Source organism: Hypanus sabinus, chromosome 21, assembly GCF_030144855.1.
Source record: "Hypanus sabinus isolate sHypSab1 chromosome 21, sHypSab1.hap1, whole genome shotgun sequence".
NCBI lineage: Eukaryota > Metazoa > Chordata > Chondrichthyes > Myliobatiformes > Dasyatidae > Hypanus > Hypanus sabinus.
Genome location: NC_082726.1, coordinates 58,388,984 through 58,402,509, shown reverse-complemented (window position 1 = coordinate 58,402,509; position 13,526 = coordinate 58,388,984). Strand labels below are relative to the sequence as shown.

The window sequence follows — 13,526 nt, the reverse complement described above, 5'->3', positions numbered from 1 at the left end:
TTGAGGACATTTTCTTTTATTTTGCAACCTACATTGGAATTTCAGTCAGTCACAGCACAATGGTTGAACCATTGTTTCCTGGTAGTCAAAGATTCAAGAACATTGCCAGAAACTTGAGTCTGGCTGACAAGCTGGTGTTACATTAGCATCATGCTGTCACTTGGAGGAGATGTTAAACCCCTAATGACTCATCCATCATCTAAGGGAGCACAGAAGAACTTCCTACATTTTACAAGGAAGATGAGGAAATTCTATCATTGTCCATTATCACTAATGTTTATCCCTCAACCTTTATGGGATCTCGCAGTTGTAGGAATTGGAGCTGAATTGGAGTCAGGTGTTTTTGAACTTCTGCATGCATTCTCAGGGCAGCCTTGCTTTTTCACTGGCTTCAATATACTTGAGGGATGGACTATGTACAGTAGCCTAGCTAAAGCACAAAAGGGATAATGTGAAGTAATGATGTTGTCCCACCAGCAAAACTGGGGGACTTTGCAGAGAGAGCTTTGGCTTTATTACTTAAAGTGGCAGCTATTCATAATCTAATCAAGTGCATTGAGGCCAGTGGAAAGACTAAGACTATCTTGAAAGCGCATGGTATCCCTATTTCGTCCTGGCTTCATCCTCCATTTTATCCAAATCTTTGTTGTATGTAGCTTGCCCTAGCAAGGCTTTGTCAGCTGCTATCACTGATGGTATTGCTGTTCTATTTGCATTTGTTTTCCATTGTTAATACATTGGATTCAGGATTCTTGTGTGTCACAAAAAAGATTATATTTCTAATTGCTCTTTATTAATATAGTTAATAGGAAGATGAATGAACTCAGTATTGGATTATAGTGTAGAAGAAAGTAAACTTGTGGCATACTCAGCAGGTCAGGCAGCATCTATGGAGATGGAAAAAATAGTCAACATTTGGGGCTGAGACCCTTCTGCCTGCCCTGCTGAGTTCATTTTTGTGTGTGTTACTCAAGATTCTGTACAATCTCTTGTGTTTAAAACTTGCATATCAAGCATATATCACTGATACTCAGTATTCATTGGTTTTCTGTCTTGTATTGCCTCAAACTAGTTAACCAAAAAAAAGCATGCTCCTTTCTTCCCTTGAATAGAAAGCAACATGTTTTGTACACTGTAAATTACTATGATGCCAGTGGGTTGGTCAGAAGTGTGGTACAACTTCATGTAATTTAAATGTTCATGAAAGAGCAGGCCAGTTTTCAAAGGTAGAATGTCAATGGGAAATTGTAAACAATCAAGAAATGAATAAACAGCAAAAGAGTGAAATCCAAAATCCATTTTAGTACCATCTAAATTCAGCCACTTTACACTTTTTATACAGGCAATTTTGTTTTAAACTATGCAGACTGAGTGTTTTTAATGAGTGATATATAAGCAGTTGAGGAGGAAGCTGAGTGTTGCTTTGACATCATAGTGTCTATAAGGTGAAAACTTCTAAACTAGTTTAATGTTAACAAAGATTTAAGTTTAATGCAGAAACTAGTTATTGTGTCTGCTCTGGTTAATTGATTAGTGATATTCCCCTGCTCTTTACCCATAGTCGTGCAAAATAGCTCCCGTTATTTGAATGATTCCCTTCTGAGAGTTGTCCCCAAGTGTACTGCTATCACTTTCCAGACAGCACATTCCCTTGCAGTGTAAATGAAAAATAAAGTACTGTAGATCCTGGAAATCTGAAATTAAAAACATGAAATGTTCAAAACAACCAGCAGGTTAGGCAGCGTCTCTAGGAAGATTTTGAAATATTAATTCTGTTTCCCTTTCTACAAATCTGCTGAATGTTTTCAGCATTTCATGTTTCTATTCCAGTTTTAGTGTGTATCTGCTAAATTAGCTTTCTCAAATATTAGTATTTTGGTAGTTACAGGATTATTTCATTAAAAACTGCTTTTGCCTGAGGAATGAAATCTCTTTTTTTTTCTATAAATTATTTGCCGAACCTTCTATAATTAAAGTTTGCTCCCAGGTAAGGTATTCATCATCAATTAGCTCTCTACGTAACTAAAGTCAAATTGGGACTGCTGTTAAAATAGAATTGGGTTGCAGCTGAGCATCAAGAATGAGCCAATCAATTCAATCAAAAGTAAAGTGAGTGGTGTTGCCACACCAACCTCACTGTCAATGTCAGCAAGACCAAGGAATTGACTGACTTCAGAAAAGGAAAGTTGGGAGAATGCACACAGCCCTTATTGAGGGTTAGCAGTGGAAAGGTTGGAGAATTTCAGGTTTTGGGCATCAACATTTCCGAGGATCCGTCTTGTGCCCAATACATTGAAGGAGCCATGAAGAAGGTGACTCATTAGGTGTTTGTGGAGAAATCACCAAGGACTCTTGCAAATTTCTACAGATGTACAATGGAGAGCATTCTGACGGACTTAATCACCAGCTGGTATGGAGGCTTCAAGGCTCAGGATTAAAAGAGGCCTCAGAGGGTTGTGGACTCAGCGAGTTCCATCACGGGCGCACTTTCCCACTATCAAGGATATCTTCAAGAAGCAGTGCCTCAAGAAGTCAGCATCCATCTTTAAAAACCCTCACTATCAGCGATATGTCTGCTTCTCATCGAGGAAGGAGGTACAGCAGCATGAGAACTCTCACTTAACATTTTAGAAACAGCTTTTTCCATTCCACTATCAGATTTCTGAATGGTCAAAGAATTCTACCTTTCTCTTCCTCTTTTGCATTGTATTTCTATTTTTGTAACTTAGAGTAATTTTCGTGTCCTCCACTGTATTACTACCACAAAACAGCAAATTTCATGACGTATCAGTGGTAATAAACCTGATTCTAATTCTCGTCTGAAATTTGTTTTAGCAAAAAGCTGCCTGATCATAATCCTAAGTGCATCCATGTTGTACAACAACAAAAGTCAGAAATTGTTCTGTCGTATCCAAAATAGGACTTTTATTACATTTAATTATTGCCATTTGTGGGGAATTGTACTTTAGTGTAATTTCCCTTTACTTTATGTAGCTCCCATTCTCTGCCAATTTCCATCAGCTGCATCCAAATTTTGTCAATGGTAATTACTCACCAGAAAGTTGGTATTTGCTGTCTTTGGATGGAAATGAATTGGCCCTTGGGAGAACTGAACAAGTGTCATCAGCTGCTCCAAAATCAGGTTTATTATCTCTGACATATGTCTTGAAAGTTGTTAATTTGCAGCAGCAGTACCATGCAATACATAAAATATACTACAAGTTGCAATAAGAAATATATAAAATAAATAACTAGCGCAAAAAAGAGCAAAATAGTGAGGTAGTGTTCATTGACTGTTCAGAAATCTTGAATGCGGAGGGGAAGAAGTTGTTCCTAAAACGTTGAGTGTATGTCTTCAGTCTCCTGTATCTCATCCTTTAGTACAATATGAATGGTAGCTTTTGTACAAATGACTGCATCTTAAAATTTCTGCAAGAGACAAAATGCAAAATATGAGAAACGACCTCGTGTGAAGAAATGTGAGGCTGTGGAATTTAAATCTATTATAGTTCAGGCAGAGTATAAGTTTGTAAAAGATTGGGTAGTTGCAAAAGAATAGATGTGTGAAAAGGTGGATAAGTGATTAGAGCTGGATGTTTGTGAGAATAGAGGAATGTTGACAATGATTTGTTCGGCAGAATGGCCTGTTTCTCTGTTTTATTCCTGATTTCTCTGTTTCCTGTACCTGCCTTATCTCACTCCAGTCATAAAGTTTGCACATATTGTCTGTCTTGTATACCCAGACTTGTGGCAGATGGTGACCAGCCATCCCAAGAGAACAAGAGTAGCCAGCAGAGCAGCTGACTGGGCAGGGCTACATCCTGCTGTTGTTGCTTTAGGAGGAGTTTTGTTTTTAGGATGATAATCTGCAAGAGGCATTTTTTTTAATAAATGAATTCCAAAATTACTACCAGTCCCACCAAGCTTTTTAGCATCCTCCCCAGGAAGATATAGCTGGTGAAAACTCACCAATTTTAATTGCAAATTAGCACTGGTATGAATGGTTATAAGACAATAAAGACATTGCAAATTTCAGTATCATCTTTTCAAAATATATTGTTTTGTTAGATTGAGAAAAATGGGCTAGAATTACCTTAATTACCTTGAGTCTATTCCATAATATTTATTCTTTTGAATCAATCAAGTTCCACAGGTTTCATCAGTCCTCATTAATATTAGTTGGTCTCACTTATTGGACAATATTTACATCGTGATCTTCTCATTCCACACAGTTGTGAATAGTAATTGCATGTATGAAACCTGGCTGATTTTTATTTCTCTTCATGTTGAGGAGACCACTGGAAATGGAAGAATGGTTATTATGTTACTGAAACATAGAAGCAACAGTACAAAGCCTAGCACAGTAGCAAAGGAATCCAAATTCATATAATGAAATAACATGAGAGGGATAGCTAGTATAATAATCTTGAGCAGGAGGCTACTAGATTGTCATGAGAACCACTGTGGTTTACCAAAGCTCTCAGGTCAGGAAATCTGTCATCCCTACCTATGTGTAAATTGTACCCCACTACCCTCAAAGGTGTAGACTTCAAACTACACCTGGTAATAAATTATAATGGCTGTAAAAACTGCCTTCTAAAATAGGAAAAAATGGGGACATACAATAAATACAATTCACAGCAGCTATATCCTGTGAAATTTAAAAAGGAAAGATGTTAGTACCCTCAACTCTAACTGATCAGGTAGCTTTACTCAGACCAGAAATAACACTATAACACAGGATAACAGTTAGGCTATTCAGCCCATCGAGTTTTCTCCATCATTCCATCCTAGCTGTTTTATTATCCCTCTCAACTCCATTCTCCTGCCTTCTCATAACCTTTGCCACCCTTACTAATCAAGAAACTATCAAATATACCCAATGACATGGCCTCCACAACAGTCTTTTGCACTGAATTCTACAGATATACTACCCTCTGCTGAAGAAATTACTCCTCATGTGGTGCTAACCCAGATGATTCTTTGTTCATCATTGCAAGATGCAAAGAATTTATTTGCATTTTTCTTTAGTATTTCAGTGGCCTTAATTGAATACGATATGTAGTGAATTTGCAAGCACAAAAGTGATTCAATTCTTGTGTAGATTGTGGGAATAAATTATAAATGCTGTAAAAAGCAAATTTCTAATTACCAAGTTTCCTTAGTACCTGGTAGGAGCTAAATGTTTCTTTTCTCCCATTGTTCAGAAACAACAATCGAAGTACCTAAAATTATAACATTGAATGTTATTCTGGTAGGAAACAATAAATAATCAAAGAATGGTGTACTTGTACGGCAGAAGGAATGTGATGTTAATTTGAGGCTGAATCCATGTTCTTGCATTTCATTGTGACTGTCTGCTTTCAGAAACAGTGAGATTTTTTGCAATAAATTTTTAGCTCTCTAGAAACAGAGGGTATATAAAGAAGAATGCTTGTCTGTGAGTGACCACTGAGAGATTCTGACTTTCTTCTTCTTTTCTTACAGAACAGCGCGGATCAGATCGGATTCCAGGTTGGAGGAGGTCTTACTGCCCTCGAGCAGATCCTTCAAGTTGTGAATGCCATTTCCAGTCCAAATGTTGTTCCTCGGATTCCAGTCAAGTTAGTATTGTCTTCCAAGGCCATTTGTTTATTTCAGAATTGTGTTTATAATAGCTGTCTTATATGACATGAAATTTGTAATTTTGCAGCAGCAGTATAATGCAATGACATAAAATTGCTATAAATTACAAAATAAATAAATAATACAGAAAAAGAAATAACAAGTTAGTGTTCAGGGATCATTCAGAAATCTGATGGTGGAAGGAAAGAAGCTGTTTCTGAACTGATGAGTGTGGGTCTTCAGGCTCCTAACCTAAACAACCTAGCATTATTTAGAAGCATATTTGGTAATGAAAACTTTACTCTGAGCTATATAAAGAAATAGTGGATATTCTTTATCAAAAGCTTGGCAAAGGAGTGGTTTAAGGAAGAGGGTCTTAGTGAGGTTAGGAGGTTTAAGGTGGAATTCTAGTCAAGACAACTGAAGGCATGTTCACAAATGAAACAGCAAAGTGACAAGAGGATTGACTTGATGAGGCACAGAGATTTTTGAGGAATGTTGGGCTGGATGATGCTGAATATGGGAATGTCCACATCATGGACAGAAAGATGAGAAATGCAAAATATATTAATGATGGTATAATCAAGTACTTGTGTGAGTAGGGTGGATCTAGGTGTAGAACAATGAGTTGATATTATCTTGCACTGATACACTTTGAACAAAAGTGATATCAGAGACTTTTCTCAGTGGCACAGAATTTCAGTGCTACAAGCTATACCACAGGACTGCAAGTTTATTACAGCTACTTTTGCATATTAAGTTCTGAATGACAACAACTTAAAGCAACAACATTTAATGTCATTTATGCATGTCCTTGCCCCCAAGGCGAAAGGGCGAAAAAAAAATCCACATCTTTCTTGGACTTAGTTAAAATTTGGAATAGGAAGCAAACTAAAAAATGGTACATAGGGCAAGAAAATATGAAGAATTCAGTAACCAGCATTGGATTATTACACTGTCATTTCACTTCCAGCATAGAAAGCAATCCAAGACCAAAACAACGAAAGCCTCCTCACTGTTGCTTTCCTCTAAAATAGTACAAGATGAAGTTTGGATTATGTGGTGCCTTGCTGAGATTAGGATGTTACAAAATGCCTCATATACAATAAATCATGTCTAGATGGAGTTATTGTTATGTAAGCAAATGGATCACAAAGGGACGGCGGTCAGGAAAACAACGTAACTCTGCTTTTGTTAGGGTAAGGTGTTGTGCTTCTTCATGCCCAACGTTAAAGGTAGAATAACATTCACAGTATGTACTCAGAACAGTACAGCAGGGAATAGTTCTTGTGGCTCATGGTGTATGTGCCCACCATGATGCCAATTCAAACTAATCCCATCAGCCTGAACATGATTTATCTTTCTCCATCCCATCTCTGCTCACATGCCCCTTAGATGTTGCTATTCTAGCTGTTTATATCACTTCCCTGGGCAGCATGTTCCAGCCACCCACTACTGTGCAACAAAAAAGTTGCCTTGAAAATCTCCTTTGCATTTTCCCACTCTCATCTTAAACTTATGTAAACTTAGTATCTGACTATGTATTTGGAAAAAGTATCAGATTATCTAAATTCAGTGTTTCTCATAAATTTATATATTTCTATTAGAACGCCCATCAGCCTCTGATGATCCAAAAAAGACAACCCAAGTTTGTCCGGTGTCTCCTTAGAGCTAACACTTTCTACACACAAAGCTCCAAATGTTGTGTAGCCAACATTTTATACAAATGCAACACAAGCTTTCAAGCCTTTATGCTCATGCCCCAGCTGATAAAATCCAATATACCATATGCCTTCTTTACCACCTTCTGTACCACTTTCAGGAAGTTGTGGACTTTCTGTGCCTGTTTCCTTGCATCCTGAGAAATATAAGCAATGTAGAACTATTTATTCTTAAAAATACTCTTATTTCTACCATCAAGAGTTTTGAGTGTTGTATAAGTGCAATTGTTTCTATTACAGCAACATTAAAATTTTACATAGAAAGTTTTAAAATAGTTTAAAATAAAAAGTGTTTGATTCATGACAGTTCATTATTGTATCACACTGCCATTTTGATGGGTTTCAGGCAGTCAACTACCATCCTGTATTGAGTTCTTGACCTTGGCTGAGCCATTAAAGGCACAAGTTCCCAATGGAAAGGGAAAATCAGGAGATAATTTGTTCCATCATGTTTAATTATTTATAACATCAGGTTTGCTTCTAATCATAAACTAATCTGATTTTTTTTATCCTCTCCAAGAGGTATCAGAAGAAATATCTTTTAATTGGTCTTGATTGTTTGGAATAGTCCATTAGACAAGGGTAGATGTGTATTGTTGGTCTCTTTAAAACAGCTAAGAGACAGAATTCTGCCATCCAAAAACAGATTTTTCTTGGAGCTGACTGTGCAGTTCCATTGGACCTATGCTACAGTAGATCCATCTGCCTTTACGTTTGGAAATCTTAAAAATTACTGTGTTTTTTAGCAGTATTCACTTTTATTTTGTACTTCAATGTTTCCACCTTCCCTTCCCTTTAATGGCACCATATTCAGGTTTCAGTTTTAAAGTCTTAGTTCCATGCAAGGATTACCCTCTTTACATTTAATCAGGAACTGTACATCAGCTGTAATTAGTTTTTTTTTCATTTCACATAGAGCATTGGAAGTTTACTTCCAATCTGTGTCTCATTCTATCCTTGGTAGACTCCAGTCCTTAGGAGCTTTGTTTAGTCAATATGGTAAACTGCATATGCGTGAGAGAAAAGATTAACCATGGTTCTCGGCTATTACACCTGCACTTTATCATCCAACTTAAAAATCTAACTTGCAACTTCACTGATGACACACAATAGTTTATCTTGTATAATTGCTAGGTACAAAATCTCCCTAAATGTGGATTCCTGTTAAGCATTCCTTTTCTGTTGGTAAAAGATCAAATGAATAGATTTTTTTTCTGAATTTCAGAAGGTACTTTAACAAAATTATTTTTTTATTAAGATTTTGCAGAGAGCTGTTAAGCTGTTTCAACACAAACTATAAGTAAGCTAAATAAATGTGCATACATTTAATTTTCCTTCATTACATCTGATGATGAAGGCACAGCTTTTAAAAAAAAAAGTTTCCCAAGAAGTGTTTGGTCTGATAATGAAATAGTTGATCAGACCTCATCCTCCATAATTCTTTGTAACAGTGAGACCTCTGAATCTTGATATCAATGCTGTACAGTCCTTTAGTATTAGAATGCATATTTCTGTTAAATCATCTCATTTTGTTCTTGGGTCTGAAAGCAGCCAGGCCAGGGTATTGCATTGTGCCAAATAATCAGTTTCAATATACGTTTATCATGGAAACTACTCCAATAAAATGACTGGATTCCAGTTAATTGGGCCATTGGTTAATCAGTGCAGCCATTACCTGGGACAACTCTTAAAGAACAAAATTTAATTGATAAAATAGCCAGGATTCCCTTCATTTATTTGGGTCAGTATGCCACTTAATTGAGACAGAAGACTGTTTCAGAAAAGTTCCTAACTAGCATCAGTCACAAGCAGTTCTGTGTGCTTAGAGCAAGCAGTTTTTAAATAGTGTCATTTGTGTGTGCTTGTGTTTAAAAAACAGTGATTTTTATCACTGATAGTTGGTGAGAATTAAGCAGTAAGACAATTCGGGACTGTTTTGCTCACTGTGGTTTCAAGCATTCGGGCTTGGAGAGGCCAGAAACGGCAGATAGTTTTTTTAAAAAATCAAATGATTTCACTACTTCACAGTTAGGAACTACAAAGAATTTGAAGGTATCAACAATCATCTTCAATGTCATAATGAAAATAAAGATTTGGCAAATATAATCGCCGAAAGCATTGTATGAAGGCAATCCTTTATTGGCACTAGATGTCTGTGCTGGTTTTGTTTATTTAAAATCAATCAAAAGAACATGGCAGCATCCACTGGAAAGATTCCTCTGTTGATAACTATAAGGAACTATTATATACAGTCTTCTAGCATTGTAGTGGTTTTGGTAGTGGTCTAATTTGTTCTGTATTTCATTTAAGTACATAATTCGTTACTCAGTCAAATGATAGTTTATCTTTTTTATATCTTTTGAATTATTTCAGTGAAACTTCAGCTAATTGAAGCAGATGCTTAAATGGGCAAAATTTATTAGTCCCAATGTGAACCAATTAGGCAGAATCCACTATATTTTTCAGCAGCTGTAAGAGGAAACTTTATTACATGCACAATATTTAGGCGGTTTAGCCTAAATATTGGATTGCCATGTAAATTGAATTAAGAGGTTTCAGTTTTGAGTGTGCACTGTTAAGTGGACTGTCCAGTCCCTTGTCCTTTGTCCTGCCTTACTAATCTTCCTCCTGGCACATATCTCTGCAAGTGACAGAAATGCTACACTTGCCCATTTACATCCTCACTTCCCTCCATTCAAGGCCTCAAACAGACCTTCCTGGTGAGGCTACTTGCCAGTCTGTTGTGGTCTTGTATTGTAACTGATGCTCCCAGTGTGGCTTCCTCTACATCGGTGAAATCCGATGTAAGTTGGGGGTCCACTTTGTTGAGAACCTCCACTCCATCCGCCAAAAGTGGTATTTTCTGGTGGCCAGCTATTTTAATTCCTATCCCCATTCTCACTCCAATGAGCCTGTCTATTTTGCTATGATAAGGCTACTCTTGGGGTGGAGGAGCAATACCTCACAATTCCCACTAGGTAACCTTGAACCTGATGACATGAGCATCCAATTTCTTCTTTTAGTATTTTTGCCTCCCTCTTCTCTCTTCTGTTGCCCACTCTGATTTCTGGCCTCTTCTCTTCACCTACCTATTACCTCCCCCGGTGACACTCCTTCATACATTTATCCCATAGTTCACTCTCCTCTCCTGTCAGATTCCTTCCTCTCCAGCCCTATACCTTTTCACCTAACCTGTATTCACCTAACACATTCTAGCTGTTGTCCTTCCCCTCCCCCAGTCTTTTCATTCTGGTGTCTTCCCCCTTCCTTTTCAGTACTGTAGAAGGATCTCTCCATAGATGCTGCCTGACCTGCTGAGTTCCTCCAGCCGTTTGTCTATTGCTCCAGGTTCCAGCATCTGCAGTCAGATTAGTTGCAAGTTCTTAAGTGATTCTGCCCTGTCCATGCCATATCATTTGCAAAGTAAAATTCATCCCTGTTCATCGCTAATTTCCCCTACCCAATGCTGACTCATAATTTTTAAAAAATATTTGGTGTATCCTGACCTCATTTAATTTATGTTGATTTGCAACCTGAGTGGATATTTTGACACTTTGGTGTCTGGTTTCATAAAACAATGAATTCTATAATGTTTACAACATGTACAAGTTTTAGTGCTAATGTATCTGATGCAAATAATATCACAATAGAATATAACCAGCCACACTCCACTGACAAGTAGAAATTAAGCTAGTACAGGAATTACTGTCTGTTCCACATCAAACCATTAAGTGAAGTTTATTTGAAGTCTCACGCCAGTACTTGGTATAACCACGTATAAATCACTTATGTCCTAATATCTGTGTTCTTGTTAAGCAGAAAGATTCATGCCAATTCCAAACTGGAAAAAAAAACCTGCTCTATGATTTGAATTTACAGACCATGGAAGTTTCTCACTGGTGATTTTCATGAGGTTTTAAAAAGCAGAGTTTTATTTTATCCACAACTCTGACCTTTTTATTCCTTTTAACTGGAAGAGCACTTGGTAGATCAGGTAGAATCTTTGGAGAGAGGCACAGTGTTAATATTTCAGGTTGAAGAACCTTTACGGAACTGTAAAAGTGAGAAAACAGGTTATTTTTAAGTTTGAGGAAGGGTGCAGAAGGGCAATGACTATTTCTGCCTGAGATCGCAAAGCACAAGCAAATAATTTGCCTCCTCTCTTTCTGTATTTCACTTGCACAGCTTGTTATGGTAAAATTACTGAGTGAAATTTAATTCTCGTGTGTTACAAGAATAACAGCAATACAGACAACAGTTTTTAATATTTTAGCATACAACTTTGCTGAGGGGCAACTCTGTACTCACATTAGACATTGCTGTTGTTTTCAGTTTGCTCCAGCAGCATTGTGCCATTCATGTTTGTTTTCATAATTTGTTCATCATGTCCCTTCAAAGTTTGGTCCATATGCACTAGTTAAAAACCCAAGTTTCAGTTTAAAATTGGCATTAAGGTCATTTTGGTGGTATTCAACTTTCAAGTAGTGAAGCTAAGAGTTATACTGGAAAAGCTGTAGATAGTTCTCTGCAGAATGTATCTCACAGAAACCCTGCTCCTCACCATAACATTGCATTTGCCATCTCGTTTATCAGTATGATATTCCTTTCTATCTTCTGCTTCCTTGTAAATGTTTTCCTTTGTGGTAGCAAGTGTCTGACTAACAAAAACTCTCCTGAATTCTGTAATGACTTTATTAGTTTCATATATTTAAGACTTCTAGTTTTGGTCGTCTGATAATTAAAGCCATTTCTGTATCTTCACTATCAAGTCTTTTCATAGTGTAAAGCCCTCTTTAGTCAAAATCCAATTCAGACTTCAGCCTTTCTTTTCCTGGAGAAAAGTGCTCCAGCTGTTCGATAGAATAACTTTTCAGTTTCTTTCTATGCAGCAGGTCAAAGGCTCATGAAGGTTTACATTATTGTACACCATTGTCACTAGGGACAGACAGAAGCTAAGGTGAGTTTTCCCAGCCTGCCAATAAATTATACTTCTGGCTGTTGAGACAAAATTCCTTGAAACAAGTTTTCCTTCAGACTGAAGTTTATGGACATACAGAATACAAATGATAAAGGCCGTTGGTTCAATCAAACTGTTCCTTGCATATAATCCTACAAACATCTAATCGTCTTTGGAACAATTCCAGAGTTTTTTTTTAAATCTCCATTGTCCTGTGAAAGCATGCTAAATCAGATTTTTGGCTGTGAAATAAACTGAGTAACAGATTCCTTGAATTAGATGTGAATAATAATTTATTTTTATTACTATCAAAATTAATTTAATTTTTTTAATTTGTGGAAGCAATAAGTATATAAAAACATAAGAAAATAGGAACAGTAGGAGGCAACTCAACTTCTCAAACCTGCCCTGCCGTTTAGTACGATCATGGCTAATCTTCCCCAAGCATCATCAGTGATATTTCCCCTCAGTTGTCAATGTATTGATCATTCAAACCTTTATATACTTTCTCTTTAAATATCCCCAACAGCTTCACCTCCGCATCCCTCTCTGGTGGAGAATTCCAGAGATTTACTACCCTCTGCAAGAAGTTGTTTCTATGCATCTCTTTTTTAAATGTCAAACCCTTAATCTTGTCACTGCATCCCTTTGAGATTCTCCCATTACTCTTCTAACCCAAGGTTCAAGCAGCCAACCTATGGACACCCTATATGTATGAGTGAGCATTTGGGAGACCAGCAGGACACTGTGGACCCTGTGCCTCAGCAGTCAGCCACTGGGTAAGCTGATGGTAAGTGAGTCAGTGAGGCTTGACTCTCTGTCCTTGCCTGCTCACTCTCCCATCACAACTAATTTGTTTGTCACCCTAGTATCTCCTAAGAATCTTGCATGTTTCTATAAGACTACCACTGATTTTTCTTAACTCCAAAAAATATAGCTCTAATTTCTTTAGCAGCTTGAGATCGGACAATCCTTTTATCTCAGGAATTAGCCTGTTGCATCTCTGTTGGACTGCACCTAATGCCCATGTATCCTTACTTAAATTAGGAGACCAAATCTGCACAGTACTCCAGGTGTGATCTCATCAGACTGTACAATTGTAATAATCCTTCCCAATTTCTAAACTGCAGCCCTCTTTCAAAAAGGCCAACATGCCTTATGCCTCTTTGACCCAATAAGTCTTGGTCTCTAGTTAGTCTTTATCTGTTTAAAATAATCCACTGAACATAAGACCATAGGACATA

General features: G+C 37.2%; 1 protein-coding gene across 2 annotated transcripts in view; it reads left to right on the top strand.

The window, feature by feature from the left end:
• scaper (S-phase cyclin A-associated protein in the ER) overlaps window positions 1-13,526 on the top strand; it is a 325,667-nt gene that overhangs the window by 208,396 nt on the left and 103,745 nt on the right. Inside the window, exons 24-25 of one of the 2 annotated variants that reach the window (XM_059946644.1) lie at window positions 5,488-5,603; window positions 12,963-13,061. In XM_059946644.1, coding sequence (XP_059802627.1) covers window positions 5,488-5,603; window positions 12,963-13,061 — 215 coding nt within the window. The remainder of the gene's footprint in view (window positions 1-5,487; window positions 5,604-12,962; window positions 13,062-13,526) is intronic. The other variant, XM_059946645.1, reaches the window with a different exon arrangement.